This window comes from Bacillus rossius, chromosome 1 (assembly GCF_032445375.1).
Source record: "Bacillus rossius redtenbacheri isolate Brsri chromosome 1, Brsri_v3, whole genome shotgun sequence".
Lineage (NCBI taxonomy): Eukaryota > Metazoa > Arthropoda > Insecta > Phasmatodea > Bacillidae > Bacillus > Bacillus rossius.
The window spans coordinates 129,133,626-129,160,431 of record NC_086330.1 but is presented as its reverse complement, the minus strand read 5'-3'; the positions used below and the strand labels follow the sequence as shown (position 1 = coordinate 129,160,431).

The window sequence follows — 26,806 nt, the reverse complement described above, 5'->3', positions numbered from 1 at the left end:
CCCGGCACATGCTCAACTTGGAAGGTGTAGTTCTGGACGGTCATGGCTCATGTAGTAAATTTGGACTTACACCCCTGGATGGTATTCAGCCATCTGAGGCATTGGTTGTCTGTCCTCAGGGTGAACTCCTTGCATTCGAGGTAGTGCCTGTAGCGGCTGACCGCCCACACTAACGCCAAGCATTCCGCTCGTTTGCATCATAATTCCTCGCAGCCGGCCTGAATTTTGAGCTGGCGTACTCCAACACTATCCGCTCCCTGTCGGGGCCGACCTGGTATAGCACCGCCCCTATGCCCACCTTGCTAGCATCCGTCTGCAGGTACATGGGCTCCCCTGGTGTTATACGTGAGAGGACATGACTCTTCCGTAACAGGCGCTTGACAGCAGTCAGGGTGTGGTTTGCCTCGGCGGTCCACCTGTACTTCGTCTTGGGCGAGAGTAGGTCTGTGATAGGGGCAGTCACCGTCGCAAAGTCCGGGATGAAGGAGCGCAGCCAATTCAAGAGGCCCATGAGGAGCTGCAATTCCTTCCTTGTGCGAGGGGTGGGTTTAGTCTCTATCAGGTCCAAGTGCTCTGGCAGCAGCCGGTATCCCTCCACATTGACGATATGTCCCAAGTATCTGAGCTCCGCCACCTCGATGCGCACTTACGGGGCACACATGTTAGGCTATGCCTGGCCACCCACTCGAGGACCATGGCGAGGTGTCGTGCATGGTCCTCCCATGACTTGGACCAGACGATCACGTCGTCCAGGTATGCCGTGACGAATTCGCCCACGAAGCCGTTCAGGACACGGACCATCATGGTCTGAAACGTCGTGGGGGCGTCCATCAGGACGAACAGTTTGGCACAGAACTGGAATCTACGGCCATCCGGGGTGGTGAAGGCTGTTTTGGGGCGGTCCTCGGGTTTGACTGGGACCTGCAAATAGCTGCTCTTTAGGTCCAATGATGTGAAACTGGTGGCGTACCCCAGCCCCGCAAGGGCATCTGCAATCTTTATGAGGGGTGGGGGTGTAGAGATAGTTACCGAGTTTATGGACTTAAAATTCACACAGAAGCAGGGAGAACCGTCTTTCTTGGTGGCCATAACCACTCGGCTATTATAGGGGGATTCACTAGGCTCTATCACCCCATCCCCGATCATCTCCGCAATCTGCTCCTGTATGGCTTTCCGCTCGAAAAATCCAAAACTATGGGGCTTCACGAAGATGGGTTGATGGGGCCAGGTCGGGATAGAGTGCTCTGCCATCGTTGTTCATCTCAGCATGTCCGTGGCGGCGAAGACTTGGGGATGCTGCGACAGCACATCCTCGAACAGGGTGACATACTCAGGGGGCACGTCATTGACGATATCTTCCAGTCGGACCGGATTGGAGAGAAAAGCGGGAACCGCTCGAACCATGCCATACACCGTGCGACGGCCCTAGCGACCCATGTTGTGCTGTTACTAGTTTCAGAATGCACAGAAAGTAATGACCTATTTTAATGATATTATTATTTATAAAAACTTATTATTTTGATTGTTATTATTATTATCAAATTTTATTATTTAATTTGTATATTGTTCGCCCGCAAAAGTTATTTAAAATATATTTTTATTAATTATGTATATCTAAGATAACTATGCTCTATGACCTGAAATGGACTTATATGGACAGTCAATTGAGTAATACCCTTCTAAGGACTAATGAACTTAATGAATAAACGATGATTTTATTCGGGGTATTACTTTAAGAAATTTTTATTGTTGGAAATTTTCGTTTTAAATTTACCGCATTTCTGTGTTTTCAATTGTATTGATAAGTGTTATTTACGGTATTCCTATTGTAAATTACGTTAACCGATTTTGGGTTCGGCCAATGAGAGGCCATGTTTTAAGTGTGAGGCGTCTAGAACATCTTAATTAATTAAAAAGGTTGGTTGTATGAAGGCATCTGATGCCGACGCAAAGGCGCGAGGCCTATTTTAAATTTGAAAGATAGCTAGCTATATTATGCCATCCGACACTCAGGATGAGCTTAAACGACATATAAATAAATAATGTGTAACATTATAAGGGCATATTCTGACGGATATGTTATTAGGAGTGAAAAATCTGTAAGTAAAGATCTTGCATTTTGTATCGCCCATAGACATACCCAGTCGTATGTAATTTCGACGTAAATCACTCCGATTTGACTACAAACTGATTAGTTTTCATGTAAAAGTTGTCAATTATCCTGAACTACGAAATGAATAGTTATTTCCTAGATTTAAATTATTATTTTGTTTTGTGATACCCAGAGGTGAAACAGGAGTAATAGTTTCGTGTCTCTACCATATAAACTGAGTTAAGCCAAGGCAAATTTGACCCCAAATATAAACGTTAAACGTAATCATACTAATTAATTGTGCTAAAATTTCAAACATCTTTTTTTTATGTAAGAATGTGTCATAAAAAAACATTATTTGATTGATTTTCTGAACTTACACTAACAAACTTTTGTGAACGATTCATGTGTGCTACGTATAATCCTAATGTTTAATTTACATAAGCGCATATCCACGAGTCATGTTCAGTATGTATCGTTAGGATTGTTTTTCTATAATTTTTATCTAATTATATTAATATTGATTCTATCTCTACACATATGTTAGTTGTCCCTGATGAATAGCCATTTTATTCTTAATAAAAACCTGGATTCTATCCCTATGTGTTGATAAATGTTACCTAGCTACCTGTGTCCTAGAGTGTTTGTTTTATGGTAAATAACATTTATACGTGTTTCTAAGGGTCACTCTACAAAAGCATAACAGTTGCATTGACATATATATATATATATTTTGAAATATAGTAACAGCTAGTGTATCTCTTCATGACAACACACACACACAACAAAAGGGTCTATGTATAAATCAACAAGTACTATTCCTGGTACTGGCACCAGCAGTAAGCATACACCAACAAGAGTAGCAGCAAGCAGCAGTAGAACGTACAGCCTACCTTGTCAGATGTGGATGGTGGCATCCTCCTGGACCAACCATGGTAGGCTCAGGATCAGCTCATCTCGGAGTCCTCGGACGACCAGGGCGCTCGTCTGATTAGACTGGTCACATACGTCGATAGTTACATGGGTGCGTCCCCGGCACCAGATGGGTGGAGATGTACGAGTGACTCGCCGCCGTGTCCACCAGGGCATGTACAGGGTGCCCGTTCAGGAGCACTGGGACTCGGAGCAGGGTGGCCTCGTCGTTACCCAGCCATCCATGGCGGGCAGGTGTGCCTCCACTCGTCGCAGGGGCTTTTGGGGCATCGGGCGACCGGGTGGGTCCAGCAACGCCTGCCGGTGATGTGACGCAGGCGACTGCCGGCACTGGCACATTGCTGACGTCCGCTGGCTGGTCGTTCGTATCCGCTATGAGTCTGGATGGATTTGCTAGTCGGCAATCTTTCCCTCGGTTCACCGGTGGTGGCTGGTGCTGGTCAGTCGGGCGGTTGTGTTGGGAACAGTGGCCGACTAGATCACTGCCCCCTACCGGAATTTTCCCGGCAGGCGTCTTTCGACCTCCATCTTCCTCCATACCTGCTCCCATGTCGGACAGTCCACGTGTCAGTGGTATTGCTCAGAGGGGCAATAGCGACACCGCGATTGTCTGCTGTCACTCGTGCTTCTGTCCGCGCGGCGCTCGTCCCGCCGTGTTGCTTGGTCCAGTCTGGCCTCGAGTTGCGGCCTTGAGTGACGTGGGGGAGGCTGAGGCACATAGGGCACCACCACCAAGGCATCTTTGGTGCCACCTGACACTGAATATGCGCCTCGTGTCTCGGGAGTGACGGCATCCTCACTTCCCGTACGGCACACAAGTCGCCTTCAATCTCCCTTACCCTCTCGACAAACTCGGACAGCTCCAATTCGGTTGCACCCCACAGGAATGGTCTCAAGTCCAGTGACAGCTGCTCGCAGATGAGTGACAGTATCTCGCTCGGCGGCCTCCTAGTGTCCAAACGGTGATTGAGACGCAGTTTACTGTGAATAAAGGCTTCGATGCTTTCACCGTCTGCCTGTGACGTGCAGTACAGCTGCTGATGACAGCTGGCCCGCGCCTGTGGCCCGTCAAAATGCCTCTCAAATGTCCGCACAAATTCCTCCCAGTCTGTGAGTTAATCTACGGTGTCCGTCCACCAAGTACGTGCGCGACCCTGCAGTTGTCCACTCACTCTGGACACCCAACTGTCCCATGGCGCCCTCGCCAATCTGTCCCGACACGCAGCTAGGAACGACCGCGGACACTCGTGCACTTCCCCCGAAAATTCCAGCAACAAGATCGCGCTCTCCGTCACTTGCATCACTATTGGTGAAAGACCATGGCATTGTCCGTGACTTTCCCGTGTCCCTGTCTGCTTCGCTGTCGTGTTCCATGGAAGGTGCACACTTCACTGTCCTCGCTTTCGTGCCTTCCTGTTTCGTGTTAAAAACCTGTCCTCACCACTCGCACCTGCCTTCCCCTTCCCGCCCTTTCACATCGGAGTCCATGATGACACACTTCACCCGATACCGCAGAGCCCGTCGGCGAGCTCGAATATTATACCCCGCACGATAAGCTCTTAGGCAAAGATGCGGCGACACTCGACACTGTTGTACGACATTCCTCCCATGGCTCGCTATCTCGCCACGCGATCCGATCCTGAAGTGGGACGCGACGTGTTATCGCCCGTTGTCGCGCCGCCCTGTCGCGCCCGCTTCCGCACCATGCCACCCTGTTTCCTGCGTGGTTAACGGCCAATCCTACGACTCTGTACGCCACTGAAATTATGCACTTTTGTTCGTTGCACTAGGTAAAGATTGTGGCCATACTAGTTGGGCGCCACTTGTCGTCATCCAGGCTGAGCCCCTGTGGGGTACTAGGTGCTCCGGCTGCTCTTGGGTAGAGGGGTTCGAGCCATGTGGCCGTGTCCTCCCAACTCCGCCTCGCACACTCGCACAACCACTCGCTCTGCTCGCTCGCGGCCGACTGCTTGCTTCCCCCCCTTCATGGCTACACTGCCCCGCGCACGCGTAACTGGCAGGAGGGGCGTCGGCGCGTCATAACAGCCTGTAGGAAGCAAGGGCGGCACTTTGGTCAACGTCAAATAGTCCTTCAACTGTCTTAATCTGAGGTCGTACCTCGTGGCAGGACTAGTAGAAGCCCGGTCTCGATCCAAACAGTAGCCAGCCTCAAAGCATAATATGCCCAACTGTTTTATTTTTAACATTGAACTTTTATAAACAGCATTATGGACTTATGGAAGTGTGGTTAATTTTTGGATAGACATTTAAATTGTAATTTAATTAAAAATAATCTATATATATATACTTATAAATAAAATTGCCTTTATATAATTGGGCTGTTCTTTCTGGGCCTTTTTGCTCATCTGTAACAATATATTTAAATTGTTAATACTGAAATCGCAAAAATGAAAACTTAAACCTCTTGAAAACAAATGTTAGAACTTTATTTCACATATAAAGTTCGTGACCAGGACAATATTCCCCCCCCCCCCCCCCCCCTTTTTTTCCCCATTTCACTTTCCACACATACTCTTTGACATGTTGTGATACACTCCTGGCAGACTGGTTAAAATCACCATGCCATATGACCTTTAATGTTCCCATGATTTGGAGGGAACCCTCGGATCACAAACGGGACTGTTATTTCTGTTTATAAGAAATATCTTAAATCACCTAAAAAAAAAAGTGCAATGTCCAAATTTACGATCTCTTATGAGGCCTTTACATAACAGTGAAGAATAACCAGTACCAGTGCCTCCTGATAATGCGACAGTGGGTGAAGATGAATACAGTGACGAACACACAGAAGACAAAGAGAAAGATATGAATACCGACACAACTTTCAAGCCCCCTGTGAATCAAAGGAGCCAAACAATTTTGTCTCAGGAGTTCCTCAAAGATCTTATATATAATTTTAATTTGTCGATGCAACAGGCATCTTAATTAAAAGGATGGGTTCTTATTCATCGTAATACGAAATAAAGTGTTTTTCGTAACTTCCACGCGGTTTTTTCCTTCTTCTGAATATTTCTCCAAAGAAGGTGACATGGTTTTATTGTAAAGATATTAAATCTGTTATGGAAGCTCTTGACCACGACTTCAGTTTAAATGATTGGTTACTATCCACAGATTCTAGAAAATTTAGTCTCTAAGCAGTAATGTTCAACAATGGGACAGTTTTCCTTCCGTCCTGATTCCTAATGCAGCTAACCTGTTGGAGACAAATGAGAACTTATTGAATATGAGAAATTCAAAGGGCATATGTGGAGATTCCAAAATAAGTGCAATTCTGCTCGGCATGCAGTTTGGATATGCAATGTACTGCTGCTTTCTATTGAAGTCGAACAGTACCGACAAAAAATAAAATTATATTTTCGGAAATAATGGCCTGTTTGGAATGAACTACTGCCTAGATAGATTGTAATGGTGACCACTACTATTGTAGACTCCAAAAATTAGTATCTACTTCAGTAGTATAGGAATGTGTCGTGTAGGTGTAGTGGAGAGGTTGGTGGTCCTGCGGGGGTCGGCAAAATGGTAAAGGATGTGTGTAGTGGAGAGGTTGATGGCCCTGCGGGGGTCGACTAGATGTTGTTTGTGAAGTCGTTCGGTTGAGTGTGTTGATATCGGGTTCGGGAGTGGAAGGACACAAGGAAGATGTTGAACAGCGGGCGAAGCACTAACAGCATGTCAGGAAGGACACAATAGTGGCAACGAGGATTTTTATTTTACGAGCCGGGCTTACGTGCGGGTAAAAAGTAAACAAACACTGCGATGGCGATGTTTCGCGCGTTTGGGGAATTCGTTCCAGGGTATGACATGTGGCACACATACTCGGAACGTTTGGGATATTATTTTGTGGCAAACAAAATTACAGACAATAATGAAAAAAAGCAATATTTTTTACCATTTGTGGAGCAGAGCTGTATAACCTCGTGACCTTATTAGTGGCGCCGAAACCAACGTCCGAAGTTGCATTTCCTGACATTTTGGTGGTACTCGCACAACACTGCGAACCTTAAGCAAGTGAGATCATGGAATCATTCAAATTTCATAACAGAAATCAGCACGAAGGAGAATCTGTGGCAGAATTCGTGGCGGACTTGCGACGACTTAGTATCCACTGCAATTTTGCGGATTTAGATCGCATGTTGCGAGACCGGGTGGTGTGTGTTGCTCATGATACAAAGGTGCAACACACACTCCTGACAAAAGACAACTTAAAGTTTAAGGAGGTGGTTGAGTTGGCAACAGCTGCGGAAGCCACAGGCCGCAATGTCCATGATCTTCGAGCACAGCCGAGCCCAACTGCGGGGGCAGTGCTAAAGGTAGGGCACATCAGGTATGACAAAAAGAGATTAGGGACGACCAGAAGCAAAGCCCAGTTCACGTGGACCAACAACCTGCAGCTGACAGTCACGCTTGCTGGAGGTGCAATGGGGACCACAGCTCAAACCCCTTCCGACACATTCAGACGGTGTGCAATTTTTGTGCTGGCACCTAGAACGAGCGTGTTTTACAAAGAAGAGGAAGGGGAATGCAGGAGTTAACAGCGGAGCGCGAGACCGGAAGGAGATGGGCAAGTCTGGGAAGCATGCCGCGGACACGGCTGGAACCTACAATTTGAAAAACCAACCCGACTCTGGAGAAGAGGATAAATCAGCAGTTTACACCGTGTTTCAGACAACGGCTAGTAGGTGTACAAGTGAACCACCGATTATCCTAAATGTGTGGCTAGATGGTCAGAGACTTCCCATGGAGATTGACACAGGAGCGAGTTTCTCAATCATCAGTTTCGAAACTTACAAGAGATTGTGGCTGGACCTGCCAGCACAAGCGGATGCAAACTTAGTCCTGCATACTTGGTCACAGGAAAGATTGGGAATCAGGGTGACCCGAGAAGTATTGGTAAAGACAAAGACTAGGCAATGTAGACTACCAGTTATAGTGGCTGAAGGCAAGGGACCAAGTCTCGTGGGCAGGAATTGGTTAGAACCACTTGGAATCAAAGTGGAGGGCATTTCCCAACTAATACACCAAGAAATACCACATGCAGTGCAGCACCATGCACAGGTGTTCGACAGTGTGTAGTTGGGAAAATACGTGGGGTCCCCAGTGACTATGCAGCTAGAACCTGGAGCCATGCCAGTTTTCCGGAAGAGTCGGGGAGTACCATTCGTATTGAGGGACTTGGTGAGTGCAGAGATTGACAGACTGGTCGATCAAGGAGTGTATGAGCCTGTGGAATTCTCCACTTGGGTGACACCTATTTTGCCCATTCGTAAGGAAAATGGGAAGGTCAGGATCTGTGGGGACTATAAAATTACATTGAACAAAGTATGCAAAGCCAACATCTATCCATTACCTACAACTAATTAAGCTTTCGCTAGCTTGGCTGGAGGGGCAGTTTTTACGAAGCTGGATTTAGCAGATGCCTACCTGCAGGTAGCGGTGGATGACATGACAGCAGCAATGTTAACTGTAAATACAATGAAAGGGTTGTTTCAGGTCAGGTGCCTACCTTTCGGGGCAAGTGGGTGCCCAGCTATCTTTCAGTGGTTTATGGAAACCTTGCTAGCAGGGATTACAGGTGTGGTGGTTATGTTGGATGACATTTTGGTCTCTGGGAAAGACATGCAGGAACATTGGGACAGGGTATAGGAGGTTTTGGCTAGGATTGATAAAGCAGGGTTGCGACTCAAGAGGTAAAAGTGTGTATTTGCTGCAGAGTCAGTTATATTCTTGGGGTACCAAATTGATAGCGCAGGAGTGCATCCCACAAATGCGAAGGTGGAAGCCATCAGAGAGGCACCGATACCCACAGTCAAGAAGGTACTGCAGGCATTTTTAGGTAATTTGAATTTTTATGAAAGATTCCTGCCTAATAAGGCCATGGTCCTGGAGCCCTTACATCGCCTCTTGGACACAGGAGGAGAGTGGGTTTGAAAACCAGAGCATACATAGGCATTGTGCAAGGCGAAGAACATGTTGCAATCGGATCAAGTGTTGACTCATTGTGACTTGAATAAGCCTCTCACACTTACGTGCGATGCATCTAACTATGGAGTAGGTGCAGTATTAGCACATGTCACAGATGATGGAAAAGATGTGTCTGTGGCTTTTGGATCGCGCACACTACAACGTTATGAGAGAAACTATTCTCAGCCAGACAAGGAGGCATTGGCCGCGATGTTTGGGGTTACCAAATTCCGTAATATGTAACCGCCCATCATTTCACAATTGTGACAGATCACAAGCTGCTGATGCGATTGCTGGACCCCAAGCGGCAAACCCCAGACATACTATCCCCATGTCTTTTGCGGTGGAGTCTATAGCTCTCTATGTTTGAGTTTCAGATAATTTACATGCCTGGTACCAATACACCTCATGCAGATGCCCTCAGCCGGTTACCTAAGGCCACAGGAAACATGCATATACCAACAGTGGGCGATGTGCTCATGCTCGAGGCCATGCCAGAGCCGCCAATCGATGCACAGACACTGGCTCGGCTGTAGACCACGGACCCCATCCTTTATCAAGTCAAACAGCTCACAAGCCAAGGTTAGCAGGGGAGACATGTGAGATCCGAGGAGTTGCGGCCATACTGGAATAGGCGAGAGGAGTTATCCTTGCACAAAGGCTGTCTCCTGTGGGGCAATACGGTGATTATCTCAGAAGTGAGCCGCAGGGAACTGTTGATGGTTCTCCATGCCACACATGATGGTATAGTAAAATCCAAGATGATCGCCCGAAGCTGTATATGGTGGCCAGGAATGGACAGGGATATTGAGCAGATGGTAGGGCAATGCCCAGATTGCCATCAGCAGAGAGCCAACCCACCTAAAGTGAAGGATGTAAAATGGGCAATAGAGAAGGAGCCATGGATTAGGTTACATATAGACTTTTTGGGTCCTTTCCAGGGAAAGGTCTTCCTTGTTGTAGTGGATGCACACTCCAAATGGCCGGAGGTGAGGAGGATGCATATCATGTCGTCAGGTGCAGTAATTCAGGCGCTGCGAGAGATCTTCAGTTGCCATGGGATTCCTCAGTACCTGGTTTCAGACAATGGGACAGCTTTCATGTCCCGAGAGATGGAAGAATTTATGCAGAAGAACGTGGTGGCACTCCAGCGAACACTTCCATTCCACCCAGCCACAAACGGTCAAGCAGAGCACATGGTACAGACAGTGAAGAATAAACTGCGGAAAATGGGAGGAAGCTATTGGCACACATGTGTTGCGCGAATGTTGTTGGCATTGCGTACAACGCCACTAGGTGACTCACATAAGACACCAGCTGAACTCCTAATGGGGCATACATTGAGAACGGTGTTGGACCAGATACGTCCCAATCCCAACTTGTAACGAGAGGAGACCTTAAAGTAAGTCACAAACTGCCACATGCACAGACATTTCTCAGTGGGGCAGCGGGTGCTTCTTCGAGACTACAGGGGGACTTGTAAGTGGCTACCAGGAACAATTGTAGCTAAACAAGGGCCAGTGAAATACACTGCCCAAGACGAGAATGGCTACACATATAGACGTCACGTGGACCAATTACTGAGAAGAAATGTAGCACATCCAGCACACCAAGAATTTCCATCTACAAGCACCAATGGCAGTGCGTGGACCAGACGTGGTGGTGCCAGCCCACACCAGCTTATGCAGACCGACGAGACGGTTCTGAGGGAGCCGGCAAAGGTATCAGTGACCACACATAGGTGCACTGTTCCGACAGAGCCAGCGAAAAATCCAGTGTCCAGACAGAAACAACCGGCAGAGAATCTGGAGCAGAAGGGTTTGCACTAGCAGCTGGCCAGACTATCACCAGGGGGAGCACCAACGCCAGTTCACGGCAACCTTCCTTTCAGGGGGTTTGAGCACCCTCGCGACTAGGGACGAGAGCAACGGGAGGGGCTGCGTTTGGAGCTGGTACACACACAGCTAACTCGGAGTTCGAGCAGGGCAAGGAAGGCACTCAGCAGGCTGCAAGACTATGTGTTAGGATCTTAAGGGGAGAAGTGTCGTGTGGTGGAGAGGTTGGTGGCCCTGCGGGGTTCGGCAAGATGGTAAAGGATGTGTGTAGTGGAGAGGCTGGTGGCCCTGCGGGGGTCGGCTAGATGGTGTTTGTGAAGTCGTTCGGTTGAGTGTGTTGATATCGGGTTCGGGAGTGGAAGGACAGAAGGAAGATGTTGAACAGCTGGCGAAGCACTAACAGCATGTCAGGAAGGCACAATAGAATGGGAATCCGATCCCTGGCTTCGGTTTGAGATACCCGTGCCGATGTCTACCATCTTAAATTTTGTCGTCACGGTGGTCATTATGGTATAAAATTTCTTCAAAATTCCTCAAAAACTGACTAAAAATTGCTAGAAATTTTTCTATTTCGAGGGGAAAATTCCATTTTTGTGGGAAAATTTCTCGTTTTATTCCTCAAAACTTCAAAGATTCGGAATTCGAAAAACCCCAAAAGACTTTGCTTTAGAAATAACCCAAATTCCTAATAATGGTTTAAATTCCCCAATGACAAGCCGCCACTAGCCGCTGATATAAGGACCTAGACCTTGACCATAAAATTCAAATTCTTTAATTTTTGACCAAAAAATTCCGAAATTTTTTTAAAGAATTTAAAAAAAAATGTTTACTTCAAATGTTTAGTTGCGTAATCGATTTCGGTCCTTGGTTCGATTCGCGGCGAGAGTAAACAATTAATTTATCAATAATATATTTAAAAAATCTAAATCTAAATTAAAATAATTAATAAATTTTCCTTACATCACACTCGCCATCTTAAATTTTTAACTAACCACTGCAATTGACGTTACGACTACCATCTAGAAAATCCGTAATTATTATTCCAAATATTTGAAAATAAATTAAATTAATAAAAATTTTATTTAATAAAATTTTAATAAAATAGTGTTTAAAAATAACCATTGTGCATTTCTTTAAGACACCATTTTGATACTAGGAAACATTGCATGTTTCGTTACGCCAGCCATCTTGGATGTATATGTCGTCATCATTGCATGTTTATTTACGTCCGCCATCTTGGATCCTAGATCGTTGGAATTTGTGTTAGAGTGGCCATCTTGAAAATCCATAATTTTTATGCTAGAAAATCAGGAAAATTTTAAAATTTACAAAAAAACTATAAAGTTTTAATTAAACAATTTGTCATCTTAGATTAAGACGTCAAGGCTGCCATCTTAAAATCCATAAATATCATCAGATTTTAATGGGAAAAGATTTAATAAAAAATGCATAAATATTACAAAAAATTCTGGCTTTTACTAGAACTCTTTCCTTGCTCAACAAAGAATAAGATAACAAGCTGGCAGAAGCTTTTTTTTAAAATTTTAATTTTAATTATTTATTTTTTTATGATTCGCAATTTATTTTTATTTTTTCTTAGATTATCTTATATTAAGAAAAATGTGTGTTAGTTTTCTCCGTGTGCTCCTGTATATTCCTGCCAATATTGTGATGGTATTCTTCGTGTGCTCCTTATTATCCCTGTCAAGAATTCTGCTAGTATTTGGCGAGTGCTTCTGGTTATATATGAGAAATAGATCTCTGCATGAAAATTTTTTTTACTTAATGTGTTACGCATTTTTATTTTGTGTTACATTTACATTGTGAATTTCTGTTACCAAATTATCACTCAAAATAATTTTTATCACGCTGAATTCAATCAAATAACATCCATTACCTACTCAGTCAAATAATATGTCTTGAGTCAGGTGAGAAGCACTATCATGCAAGACGAACTTCCTTCTCCTTGGTGTCTAGCGAAGCCTTCCTTCTTTTGCGATCGTTAGTGAGCATGCCACATCCCACTTAAAATAAATAAATAATTTTTACCTCAACACACATGAGGCGACATCTGTTGGCAAGAATAGGGACTACTTACAAGTTCTTTTGTATGAGATAAATTAACTCTCGAAGCTGAATAGAGTCAAATACAGTTAGAGCCAAGTAGTCTCTTTAGTCTCGTAGACTTGTAGCAATGTAGACTTGTAGTCTAGTAGTCTAGTAAACCTAGCAGTCTTGTAGCCTAGTTGTCTTGTAGCTTCGTAGCCAGTTGAAGCCTTGTAGTCCTGTACTCTCGCAGCTTCGTAGCCACCTAGTCTTGTACCCAAATAACAGCTAGGCCTAAGATAGTTGGAGCCAAAGACTGTTGAAGCCAAAAAAACTGTTGGAGCCAAAGACTTTTGGAGCCAATGACTGTTGGAGCCAATGACTGTTGGAGCCAATGACTGATGAAGCCAAAGACTATTGGAGCTAAAGACTGTTGGAGCAATGGTTTTGGAGCCAAAACACTGTTGGAGCAATAGATGGTAGAATGCATTATATCTTATCGTAAATTGACGATTGCATCCTACTGATTTGAATGTTCTTGCACATGTATGTTCTTTTCTTTAAATGTGCTTCCTTCTACGATAATTTGCGTTCAAATGTGCTTTCGTTTCGTTTAATGTGCTGTGCCGCCAACTAGTATTTTTGGCACAATTCTAAATTTGAATTTTTGAAAATTTATGTCACCAGTCATTCTTTTGCTGCAAGAACTTAAACTTTTCCCGCCTCCTGTTCACTCCCGTTTAATCTTTGTCAGACCTGTCTCCCCAATCTTTCCCAGCATAAATTTAATTTGCCAACCATCTAATGACCCAGCATGGCGATCGTTGTATCCCCGCTTTAGCGCACGTATGTCACCTGTAATTAATCTCCGAGCCATGAAAAGAACTGCTATACCCTGCAAGCTATCAAGTCAGGCTGTTTGTAAGACCTCGCCAGACGTGAGCACTCCATGGCATGATCTCGAGTCATTTTCACCAACGTCCAGTCACGCCTCCGGGCTCAGTAGAGGCTCGTTCCCACTTTCATCGCAGTTTCCCCCCCCCCCCTCCCGCCCACGGCAAGCTTTCCTGGGAACACTGCTCAGAGCACTGACCGGACACTAACCCCGGCCAGGGTCGGTCTATCCCAAGGCCACTACTCCAGTCTCAGAAAGTACTGCCTATGCACTCTAACAGTAGAGTTGCGAATTATTTCCCCTGGGTGTTTGAACGCCCGCTAAACGCCTGCCCCCTGGTGCCTTGCGCAACAACAGTACCCCCATAGTTCATTCCCAGGCCACCAGAGTGCTGGACTAGTCCCGTTCATAACCACCAACTTCAAAATATCGAGGTCAGTATTTCTCGACAAGCCCTTCGGTAATCTGCGGAACCTTTCGATCCGGAAGCCGAAGTCTTCCCCCCCCCCCCCCCCCCTTTTCTTTTGATTGCCGTCATCTTTTAATTACGATTCGCTGCCGTCCAAAACGAACTTCGCGCCGCGACGGCAGACTGACCACACCGCATCGTCGACATCAAGACTTCACTCCGGTCGTCGTTTAATGATGTATTCAGCTAGGCAAGGGATGTGATTCCCACAACTTTAGTAATAAGTAATTAGTCAGTCTGCGTACCTCGTAGAAGTAGTCATGCTTCGTTTATAATACTGCTTAATATTCTCTTTTTTTAATCATGGAAACGTCCGCGACAACCGCGAGTTCGCGAGCTCCGCACCCTGGCTGACGCTGGAAGCCATCACCATGTATGGTGAGTTTTTTTGGCAACCTTTATTCCCCGACCATCATCTTGGTTAAAAGGCATTTTCTGCCTATTTTGCCAACTGTCTATGAACCAGTCCTGAACATGTTGGTTTCGGATCTGTTCACAGACAGGTTCCAAGGGCCAGATACAGAACAGACCACTCCAAACTTGAGTCCTTGCTCCAGCAATGGGGATGACTAAGGAGCCCTGACGCCTCGTTAGAAGCACAACTTCGGCCAGCAATCGTCAAACCTCCAGTCCTTCTGGGTTTTTTTCCATCTTCAGAATAACATTAAATCACGACGTTGAAAATATCTGAACACCATAAAATTTTCTTTTGGGACTTTAATCGCTCTAAGTGTGCTTATTGTGAAAGGAACTTAACCTGTTTATTGTTGCGAATTATATTTAAATTGTGTTCATGATCAATAAAATTGTCTAATAAGGGTGGCCCATTCTTTTGATAATGTAATTTTAAATCAATGTTTATGTAATTTCCTTATATACATATCAATCAATTTATCAAAATTCATCTTATTATAAAAGTAATAAAATGTTAAATAAAATAGAGGTACTTATATCTAGACAGTAATATAGTTTGGCCGGTCCTGGCACTGGCTTCTAGCTATGGATTGAAGATTGATGACATTGTTCCTCCGAGTGCAGATTCTCGTGAGGTGTCGGCGTCCGCCATCTTGGATTGTGACGTCACGGCTGCCATCTTGGATGGGTGTGACCTTGACCTATGAACTTTGTCCTTGACCCCGGTGGCCATATGGTATCTGCCATCTTGAATCCGCCATCTTTAAATCGCCCCACTCACTCATGATAAAGTTTTCGTAATGGCCGCCAGTAGTATGTAAATGGGCATACTAGATCAGGGTTCAGGGTGTGGATTGAAGATTGTCGGTCCGCCATCTTGGATTGTGACGTCACGGCGGCCATCTTGGATAAGCGTAACGTGACAATGTGCGTAACGTGACACTTTTTCGTGCGTGCAGCCGGCGTTACGGGACACAGCGTAATGGGACATAGCGTTACGGGACACAGCGTAACGGGACATAGCATAACGGGACAAGTAGATCACGGCGGCCATCTTGGATCCGCCATTTTGGATGACGTCATTGTGTGTTCTAGAAAATTCCGGTGATGTGTTTTCCGCCATTTTGAATGATGACGTCACCGTTGCAATTTTCGTTACGGCCGCCATCTTTAACTTTTTTATTTATTATCCGATTTTAACGAATTTTTTTTAAAAATTATAAAAAAAATCACCTAATAAAATTTTAATAAATTATTAATAAAAAAATACTTTTTTGACACGGAGCTCGGAGTCCTCGGTTCGAACCCGACAGAGGCAAAAAAAAATTAAAAAATGACGACCGATCCTTCCCCCGCGGTGGCTGGAGGCAGAATGACCCCCACCACTTTTACCAACGCATATACGAACTTAAACCCCCCCCCTTTTTTAATTTATTATTTTTCATCGTAATAACCTCCCCCCACCACTACTCTTGTATTTTTCCACTCCCTCCCCCACCACTACTCTTGTATTTTTCCACTCCCTCCCCCACCACTACTCTTGTATTTTTCCATTCCCACCCCTACCCTCTTCCCCACCCCTACCCTCCTCCTCACCCCTATTCTACCTTTTAGAGTATAAATACCGGCCGCAGGACCCGGGAAGCCTTCAGTTTTTGCCGTAGCTCCCAGCCTGAAGGAAAGACGATGTTTGCTTGTTGTGGGAGCGGAGCAAAGATCTTGACGGCCATCTTAGCATATGGTAAAGTGCGCACGCTTGCGGCACTGGATAAGGAGACGGAGTTACCTTATCTACCAAAGGATTTTCTCCTGGTCTACGCCCCGTACGAGATAAGATACGTCTACAAGTTCCTGCCGGTGTACCTGCAGCTAGACCCAGACATCCAAGACTGTCTACCATGCACCGAGTGCGACAAGGATATGTCGTCCGTGTCCGACACGCCGCACATGAAATCGCGGTGCAAGAAGCGACGAGATGCGTGGCAGCGGCAGCAGCAGCCTAGCTCCTGAGTGCCAGGGGTCACAGCTGCAAGCATCCAGACGTCCCGGTCTCCGTCAAGGCCAGCCTCACAGCCTTGTAGTGTCAGCTCTCCGGCCTCGCAGCGCCATCCTCGCAGAGCCAGCATCTTAGTCACGTCACTCCAGCCTCGCCGTATGTGTAACTGTGAGTAAAGACAATATGACACTCTTTCTTGTCAACGTCCAGTGCCTTACGTCCCAAAAGGGACCTGTAGTGAAGCAACTGTCCGTGACGTCCGTCATTGGCGGTGACGAAGTCAAGACTAGCGAATACATCTTTAAACCACCGTGTGACTGGACTAAGCTAGACAGATTCTCTCAACGCGAGAACCGTCGTCTAACCTATGAAGTGAACGGACTCTCGTGGAATGAAGGTGATGTGGACTATGAACAACTTACATCTGTGCTACGTGATCTCGTCGAGCCGGAAGACGACGCTGTTTACGTCCGCGGTAATGAACAGAAACGTATTGTGAGTGATTTGTGTAGTGCCAATGTAATTGACCTACGTAAACAAGGCAACTGTCCTGACTTCAACAAACTGTTAAAGATGTACAGAAACCAAATTGAAAAGTGTGATAAATTTTATAATGGTTTCCACTGTGCACATTGTAATAGTCAGTTACTGAAGCTGTGGCTCTATGAACATCCTTATTACTACAGTGATGTTTAATTTTTTTATTCCTTATTGCAATTGTAAATAATGTTTCCAATGTCATCGACTGATGTGAGGGGTGACGGAATTATGTAAATAAAATATATATAAACCAATGTATTTATCTGTTTTCTTTTCACCTTAATTTCATTGTATTTTTTTTGTAAAGTCTATTACTTATTCTCTTTCGGAAAAAATTAAAATATAATAATCACTATTACTGTTTCCAACAATTTTCATTCCAAACATACATTATAAAAAAAAATTTCTCAAGAAAAAATAAATCAGCAAATAAAAAAACAAGGGTATTAGTATTATAGAAATAAAACTCAAAAAATTTTTTTACATATATATTTTCGTTAACATATACATTTAATTATATCCATATTTTATTTGACATGTATGCATGTGTGTAGATTCGCAGGTCTCTTCCTCTCTCTCCCAGCAGCCCACGCTCGCCCCGTCGTCGTCTCTCTCTCCATCTCACCAGCTCCCCGCCCCACACCGAATCTCTCCATCTCAGCAACTGCTCACCTGCTAAATACTTAAACAGAATATTAGTAACCAAACAAAAAGCTTGCATCGCAGCTCTCTGTGTTCGGAACGGGCTTGAGACCGACACCGCTAAACAGGCTGGTCGCGCACAAGCCCCTTGCCTCCATATGCAATATACGTCACATATGTAGTCAAGTACTTATGAACAACGTCTCTATTTAGCCGTGGCCCATTACAACGATGCAAGCCTACCAGAAAGAACTACCACATGATACAATGACACAAAGCACGTGCTTAAACTAGCATAGGAACACATAGCAACGCTGAAATTGCCCAGTAACAACGATGTATCAACGCCGAAATCTTGCATGTCATCGACTGCGGAACCCAGCGGCGTAACAGTCCAGCGTTGACACACAACGCCGAAATCTTGCATGCCAACGACTGTGGAACCCAGCGACGTAACAGTCCAGCGTTGACACACAACGCCGAAATCTTGCATGCCAACGACTGTGGAACCCAGCGGCGTAACAGTCCAGCGATGACACCATCGACAAGACACCATCGATGTAAGGAGCCCAACGTCATGACCCCATCGATGATAGGAGCCCATCGTAGTGACCCCATCAACATGACACCATCGATGTTAGGAGCCCATCGGCTTGACACCAACGGCGTAAGGAGCCCATCGATGCATAAAAAAAACACATTGGTGTAAAAAAAAGCATTGGTGTAAAACGCATGAGTGTAAAACGCATCGGTGTAAAGCGCATCAGTGTAAAACGCAAGAGTGTAAAACGCATCGGTGTAAAACGCATCAGTGTAAAACGCATGAGTGTAAAAAACGTATCGGTGTAAAAAAACGCATCAGTGTAAAAAAAAATTCTTGCATCACAAACCAACGTAGGTGCATAAAACCCCCACTTCCATCCCAACCAACCAACCAAGAGAACACAGCACCACAAATCAACATAGGTGCATAAAACCAACCAACCACCATCCCAACCAACCAACCAAAAAACGCAGCACCACAAAAACATCGTAGGTGCATAAAACCAACCAACCACCATCCCAACCAACCAACCAAGAAAATGCAGCACCACAAAAACATCGTAGGTGCATAAAACCACCACTTCCATCCCAACCAACCAACCAACCAAGAGAGCACAGCACCACAAAAACATCGTAGGTGCATAAAACACCACCACTTCCAACCCAACCAACCAACCAAAAAACGCAGCACCACAAAACAACGTAGGTGCATAAAACCACCACTGCCATCCCAACCAACCAACCAAGAGGGCGCAGCACCACAAATTAACGTAGGTGCATAAAACCACCACTTCCATCCCAACCAACCAACCAACCAAGAGAGCACAGCACCACAAAAACATCGTAGGTGCATAAAACACCACCACTTCCAACCCAACCAACCAACCAAAAAACGCAGCACCACAAAACAACGTAGGTGCATAAAACCACCACTACCATCCCAACCAACCAACCAAGAGGGCGCAGCACCACAAATTAACGTAGGTGCATAAAACCACCACTTCCATCCCAACCAACCAACCAAGAAAATGCAGCACCACAAAAACATCGTAGGTGCATAAAACCACCACTTCCATCCCAACCAACCAACCAAGAAAATGCAGCACCACAAAACAACGTAGGTGCATAAAACCACCACTTCCAACCCAACCAACCAACCAAAAAACGGAGCATCGCAAACAACGAGGATGCATAAAACCACCACTTCCAACCCAACCAACCAACCAAAAAACGGAGCACCACAAACAACGAGGATGCTTAAAACCAACCAACCAACCAAAAAACGTAGCACCACAAATTAACGTAGGTGCATAAAACCACCACTTCCATCCCAACCAACCAACCAAATAAGCACCATGAAACAGTGTGTAGGTGCATGAACAAAACGAATCGCACCACGAAACAGTGTGGAGTGCAAGAAATCAAGGAAAAATAGCACCAGAAGACCAAAAATCTAGGTGTAAAAAAACAAACAAAAAAAGCACCACGAAAGAGTGTGGGTGCAACATAATTACAACGAGCGGACTCAGGAAACCAACGATGAAAAATCCATCGACGAAGGCTATGTACACCAAATCAACAGAGACATGGGTGGCTACCAAGTGGCAAACACTAGTCCCATACTCGTACATCACGGTACAGATTCCCGTCAGGGTCTTCTTCTCGGCTACCACAGCAGAAGCCTGGGACCCCGACAGAGAATCCCGCGCGAAACGTACGAGCACAGACACCAGTTTCAACATTTCATGTTATTTGTTCAGTTCCTTTTTTCGTGGAAGGAAAAAAATTCATCTTTCCATAAATACTGCGGTATGGTTAAAATAACATTAACCATTGTACCCATATGGTAATGTGTGTATACCATCATCGCATATTATGCGTTTATCATCGTGCCATGAGAGTGATATTTTATTCGAACATTCTGTGTATAATGTCATTTGGTGCGACCGTATGGACCGGACTTGCGCGCGCTTTGTTGCGTGTTCCTCCAGGACCTCGAGGAAATCTTCAAATGTAATTTTATTTTTTACCACGCACTTTTGTATTCCTTTTGCTCTCTTTGTAATCGTTTCCCCATATCTGTATGTATATAGCTTTGCTCGGAGGCCGACAAACTCCTCCATCGTCACCCCATTGCACTCGTCCTTGAATTTGCCCACCACTTTTTTATTGGTGGGTGAGTAGCAGGGGTGACCAATGGGATACGCGCTCGTGTCAAACACGCTCATGAGCGCAGAGTCGTCGGCCAGGTCCTGGTAGAAATTGCGCGTCTTGATTTCGTAGATGAAACTGTCCGTATCCATGTACGCCAGCGAAATGTTGTCCTTATATCTTGTCTTCATCACATCATAGTGGAAATTATACATGAGCGTTTTGGACAAGTCCAGGACCGAGAACCCCGCATATATAGGGCGGTCAAGATATATTTTCTCATGTTGGAGTTTTATTAACGATAGGTCTTCGTCCAAAATGGTTCGGTCCTGGAACGCTGGCTTGGCAATCACTTTTCGGAGCCTCGCCTCGCTGCATACGAGCTCCATACGCTGCCGCTTGAATTTATTTTCCATGAGCTTGCCAAAGCAGGAGTTATTTGCCAGCTTGAAGAATTCCTTCTCGAAATCATTTGTAGCATTTTGTCTCATAATCGTATTTTTTTCAATATAGGACTTCATCCACGCACGCTGCTCAAATTGAAGTACTCTATGAATTTTCTTTATTTGCAGTCCGTGCTGGAGAGCTTGCTTCAGGTTTCTATAATGAATGATGTAATTTTCCTTATGCTCGAGAGTTGTCATTAATTTAGTTTGTCTCGAGCCGGGCGGGCACTGGCTGACGGGCAGGAACGGCAGGTCCTTATGTTCCTCGTGGAGGGCAGACGGATACTCTACATCAACTTCTAGGATGTACCCCATCCGCCCCTCGTCAGGTATCGTCATCACGTCGATATCGGCGCCCACCCACCTGAAGCTTCTGACTGGCAGCGGCAGCGACATGGCCCATCCGTAGAGGTTGTTGGCGTCCAGATAGAGTATGTGCTTCGACGACTGGCTGGGATCGTAGGTGCGGGGAAGGCAGACGTTGTTGGCCTTGCAGTGGCGCTTGACCACTTGTGCCACCCCACCCCTGATCCCAGCCTCGATGAACATATACATGTCATAGTCGGTTATAAGCTCTAGTCGTACCTGCGTCTGTTTCAACATGGCGTCGAACGTGAACCCTGGGGAGCTGACGTAGTGGCTGCAGTCAAGCCCGTACGTGTCGAGACAGAGCTGACGAAAGTTCTCGAAAACGTCTGCAAGAAGCAGCACGTCCGTCTTTAAATATACGTCGCTGTACTCGCCCAGGGTCACACAGCCGAACTTGTTCCACACCGCCTGCGCGTGCTCGTAATCTGCATCACTGATATGGCTGTCATTTAACATATTGTAAAAATCTTCCTTTGCAGGCAGTTGTGGCTCGTCCAGTTTCTCCCAGCTGGAAACATAATCATAGGGGAATATACCCTTTCTCGTGACGAGGGACATTTCTTCTGGTGTGAAATATTTCGAAGTCTCTTTGAATTTGTCGGCTGACAGGTACGATGCAAGGGACGCCAAACTTCGTGCCATGAACCTGAATGTGTCGATAAACTGTACGGAGAATTTGTTGCCCAGACTTTTCGAAAATGTTATCATTTTTTCCTGCGTGTGGGGGATTATGAATATTTCCTTGTTGTCGTAGCCCAGTTTCTTGATGATAAACTTCTCGTCGTAGCTGAGGTTGTGGAAGTAGACAACAAGCTTCTTGGGCCGCCTGCGCAGAAGATTGCAGCTGTTGCAGGCGGCACCAAGGTACTTTCCACTGAAGTGGTCGTGGTCCTTGACTTTATAATTTTCCATGGTAAATACTGTATTACAGTAGCAGCACTGTTGGGCTGCGGCGAATCTGACATTCTCTTGAGCCGTCAGCGGCGTCATGGGCAGGCTGGTCTGGTATATTTCCTTCACCTGATTCCCAATATCGACTATGTCCTCCACGAATTTTGCTTCAGCATCGGACCCCCTGTATAGCATCGGCTCTTGTGGCAGCGAGGCGGTGAGCGTGGCTGGGATCACGCTATTGTCGACCTTTACATATATGCAATAACTGTATGCTTCATGTTTTTGATATGCATAGGTGCCTGATTGCTGGGGGTCCGGCTGGCATGATGAGATGGGTACTAGCAGGGCTTCAAAATCCGCATAAACGACGATGGGCATCTTTGTCATGTGGTGGTAATTTTTAAACTCCATGACAGGTGGCTTGCCGTTCTTGTCAGCTTTAGGCATCTCGACGTGTACGGGAGCATGGGTGTTGCAGAACTTTCTGTGCGCGTCGAGACACTGCTGCCCTGTCAGCCCTGAATCTCGTGTCAAATCGTGATAGTACGTGAAGCATCTCTTGCAGACATGTATATTCGCATGATGGGCTGTGATCTGAGGCCTGACGAGTCTTGAGAAGTTCTTAATATAGCAGAAATGAGAGTTACTATCTTCGTTCGACAGAAGCAGGAGGTCGAAATGATGTTGCTTTTCCTCCTTCCCCACACGCACTGGCGCGATCTTGTCGTTCTCGTCAATGTTGTAGACGTTGACAGACACTCCTTTGTTGTTTCGCTCAAACACTTTGATTTGGTGGAGGGGGGTAGGGAACTCGAGTCCTGAAAAATCAAATTTTCCCTCCAGGTCGTGGTAGCGCTTGTCCACACGTTGATGACTCACCCCCTCCACGTATCGCGCCAGTATGGCCCACTTGAAGCATTCGTTGTCTTCCAGGTTCATGGGATTTATTACTGCTTTCCTGTTCTTGATGACAGCAGGCAGATCAATGTAGGAGGAGACTCGAAGAGGTACTAACTTGTTGAAGCGGAGCTGAATTTTCTTTACTGCAGACAGAGTCCACCCGGATCCCTTGCTGACGTAGTCCTCCTCCTCCCTACATATTTTCGCAATGCATTCTGTTACTTCCTCTTCAATGTCGCTCTCTTCGTAGATGGGTACATTCTTCGTCTTGAACGCCCTCTTGTCTACACCTTCATCGAAGGGAGCGGGCTTGGCATAATCGCATTCAAGCCATACATTGAACTTCACTGGGCCATTTTCACGTACTTCCTGGGAAATGCGATTTATCATGTTATTTTTCATTTCGCCCAGGTACGTGCAAATGTCTTTGGTCGCACCATTGTTGACTGCCACTAAGGTCTTTAGGTTGCGACGGAATGCACTCTCCACCTCAACGAACCCGGAACCACCTGCCTCCAAGTCAACCTGAGCCTGGTCAGGCGCTTGCGCCTCCAAGTCTCGCTGTGCCTGGTCGGGCACACTCGCCACGTATTGCGGACGAGTGCTGGGGCCGGGCTGTTGCAGGCCGGAGGTCACGTCTACGCATCGTCTCTTGGGAGCCAGACCCTTGCACGTCTTGATGTGCGTCAATAGATTGTCTTTGCGGGTAAACTCGCCCTGGCATGTAGTGCATGTAAATGCAATGCGCTCAGGGTTGAACAGGCACTGGCTCTTCTCGTGGCGTCTGGCATGGTGGCGATGTTCAAATTGCTGCCCGCAGTGAATGCACCTCGAGCCTGTGCTGTGCTCGACGGTGCCCTCACACGTTCTCATATGGCGGGCCAAACTGTCCTTGCGGCTTATTGTCATACCGCAGATATGACATTGGCTTGCTGTATTACAGCCAGGATTAGCTGCGCAGATGCGCTCATGCCGTCTGGCATTTTGGGTATTGGTAAAACCTTTGCCACAGTATGCACACCCATTCCCTGGTGACGGTGCACATACCTGAGATGACACAAGCTGGCAGGCTCCCGATGTCGAGGGCTGGACGGCTCCCGATGTCGAAGGCTGGAGGGCTCCCGATGTCGAGGGCTGGAGGGCTGCCACGGGAACACCAGACGCGGTCCTCTTCATGATGAAGTCTGTAACACGGGCGGAAAATTATAGCAACAAGAACATCATAATTATCACACACACAAACAAATAAACGTGCATAAATACAACCACGAGTGCACACACACACAAATAAACGTGCATAAATACAACCACACACGCACACGTGCATAAATACAACCACACACACACACATACACACAAACAAATACACGTGCATAAATACAACCACACCTACACACAAACAAAATACACTAGCATAAAGACAACTACACACGCATTAAAAAAATTAAATTCCACTTACCAGAAGAACACAGGAACGACTCTGTGTGTACTGCACGCACGCACAACGAGGAGGGCTGGAACGTCGTACAGCACACTGTAACCTGTAACATAGGAAAGAGACCACCTGGCTTAGCTCTCGGAATTTTTTTTCAAGACAGCACAAAGACACTGACGTCAAAATTTTATGTTTTATGTACTGACCGGAATCGAAGAGGAACGGTGCAGGACTCCAGAGGGCAGACAGGCGTTCTCCAAGCGGATCACACTGGGGAGTAGCTCGACGCAAGGAGAAGCACTGAATACCTGCAACACATACAATATTTTTTTACGAAATATACTACAATAGTAATTTACTCGTATTTCTTTGGTATATTTTTGTATTTAGTTGTGATTAGATATTCTGTATTTTATTAAGTATAAAAAAATTCTATTTTTTTTATGAAACAAAATATTTTTTTTTTATTTGATTATGAAACAAATTTATTTTTCTATTTGATTATGATAGCAAGTGCGCGTGCATCAGTTATTTATTTTTTTGGGCCTGGCGAGGGGGGCAGGCAGGTCGACTTGGGCGCCCCATGCGGCGGTGCGCGGGAACTATTCAGACGTAAGCTGCACGGCACGGTGGAAACATCGCTCCGTGCACGGGATGGCCAGGAAGCGCGGGGGGTCGGTAGGGTCCACACGCGGCGAGGATGAGGGGGGTGACAGTCCGTCCGAGAGGAGGGAGGGGAGCGCACCATGGGTGGGGGGCTGAAGCAGGGAGGGGGGGAGGACACGCTCTGCGCGCGCTGCCCGTCGGTAGGACACGGGTGTGCACGACATCCATCTTGTTTCGAGCTAAGTCGATCATACATGAATAATAACTAACATGTATGCCAGGGGAAAAACAAATTATTACAAGAAGAAATATACTGCAACTGATAGCACTAATAATTTCGACTGAAAAAATTGTAATAATCACGAGTGTAAAATATTAATACTGAAACTAACGAACGCAGGCTCTAAACAGTTCCACTCGCACACATCATCTAGGCAGTACCAATCTTAGACGTGAAAAAAAATAAATACACTCGAAAAAATTACGGGACGGAAATTGTAATAATTTTCATATTTTTTTTTGGAAAACAGACGGTTACTATGTCTAGTGCGTACTTTTATTTTCCTACGCTCTCTCTGCCGACCGGCCGGCCGGGGAGCCGGCGGGCGGTTCGTCAGCCGTGCGCGCTCGCTCGGGTGTTATCATCACGTCGCGTACTAGCTGGCTCAGCTCCGGCCTTCACCCAGTGGCCAGCTGTTAGGCTTGCTGACTGAGTGAAGGACGCAGCGAAGGCATACACACGCGCGAAACCGTAATGTTAAAATAAAAAAAATTTCAATGTTAAAAACGTTCGGAAAAATTTCAAAGTTAAAAACGTTCGGAAAAATTTCAAAGTTAAAAACGTTCGGAAAAATTTCAAAGTTAAGATTTACGGAGAAGTTGTACTTACCAAGCTGCTGGAGTTGTAGAGACGGGAAGTAAAGCTGGAGAACTCGAACGCGATCATACGACGACGGCGGCAAGACCAAAAGTAAAGCCTCCGACGTCTCACACGGCAATTTATAGGTAAATTCCCCCCCTTGGTCACAGACTCTAGCCAATCAGAAACCGCGAAAACTGCAGCATGGTCAGCACTATTTTGAATTAATGGGAGGGATGAGGGAAAAGTGGGAGGAGCGAATGTTGCGGGAATCAGGAGGGGGGCAGGAAATGTTGACTGTTTGGTGGGGGGGATACCACTAGCCAATCAGAATCATTCAGCTCCTGGCAGCTGGAAGAGTTGCCACGCGAATCGCCATGCTCCAGACGAAATAATTACCAACTTATTGAAAATTTATATATTATGACACTTTATAGATTAGGTTATTTTCATCACTTTCATATTTAAATAATTTACTGAAAAATATCATTTGTTTTTAATTTTATGATTACTTTTTCAACAGCAAATTATTAATCTATAAACGGAAGGAGAAATAAAAAGTCATAACAATAGTTTTTAATTTTTTTTTATTACTTCAAAACATCTAACAAGGCAGAGAGTACAGAACACAGGGCGGTGCGAATGGTTTTTACAGAATCAAATTCGTAACAGTCCGTAGCATTATCACTGTAGATGTGCGACGTATCGGCGCTCAATCCACGTTTCTTGATGCTTCGGCGCCGAGTTGCCGGTTCGAGT

The 26,806-nt window shown here is 45.8% G+C and overlaps 1 protein-coding gene across 1 annotated transcript; it reads right to left on the bottom strand.

The window, feature by feature from the left end:
* Window positions 1–3,514: 3,514 nt before the first annotated feature.
* On the bottom strand, window positions 3,515–26,137 carry LOC134535181 (uncharacterized). Its single transcript, XM_063374239.1, has 7 exons — window positions 26,078–26,137; window positions 24,789–24,890; window positions 24,607–24,688; window positions 20,306–24,331; window positions 16,571–16,692; window positions 3,865–4,083; window positions 3,515–3,565 (listed from the first exon to the last, which is right to left on the bottom strand). Exons 1-7 carry the CDS (start codon window positions 26,132–26,134, stop codon window positions 3,515–3,517), a joined length of 4,659 nt encoding a protein of 1,552 aa, XP_063230309.1. The 5' UTR covers window positions 26,135–26,137.
* Between the last annotated feature and the right edge of the window lie 669 nt (window positions 26,138–26,806).

Excerpts from the sequence above, each read along its gene's own strand:
- LOC134535181 (XM_063374239.1), bottom strand. The coding sequence starts at position 26,134 with ATGATCGCGTTCGAGTTCTCCAGCTTTACTTCCCGTCTCTACAACTCC. Across the intron at positions 16,693-20,305 it reads AATGACATTATACACAGAAT|CTGTGACCCCTGGCACTCAG; the intron begins GTTCGAATAAAA and ends GGATGCTTGCAG. Across the intron at positions 3,566-3,864 it reads TGTCCGAGTTTGTCGAGAGG|GTATGGAGGAAGATGGAGGT; the intron begins GTAAGGGAGATT and ends ACATGGGAGCAG.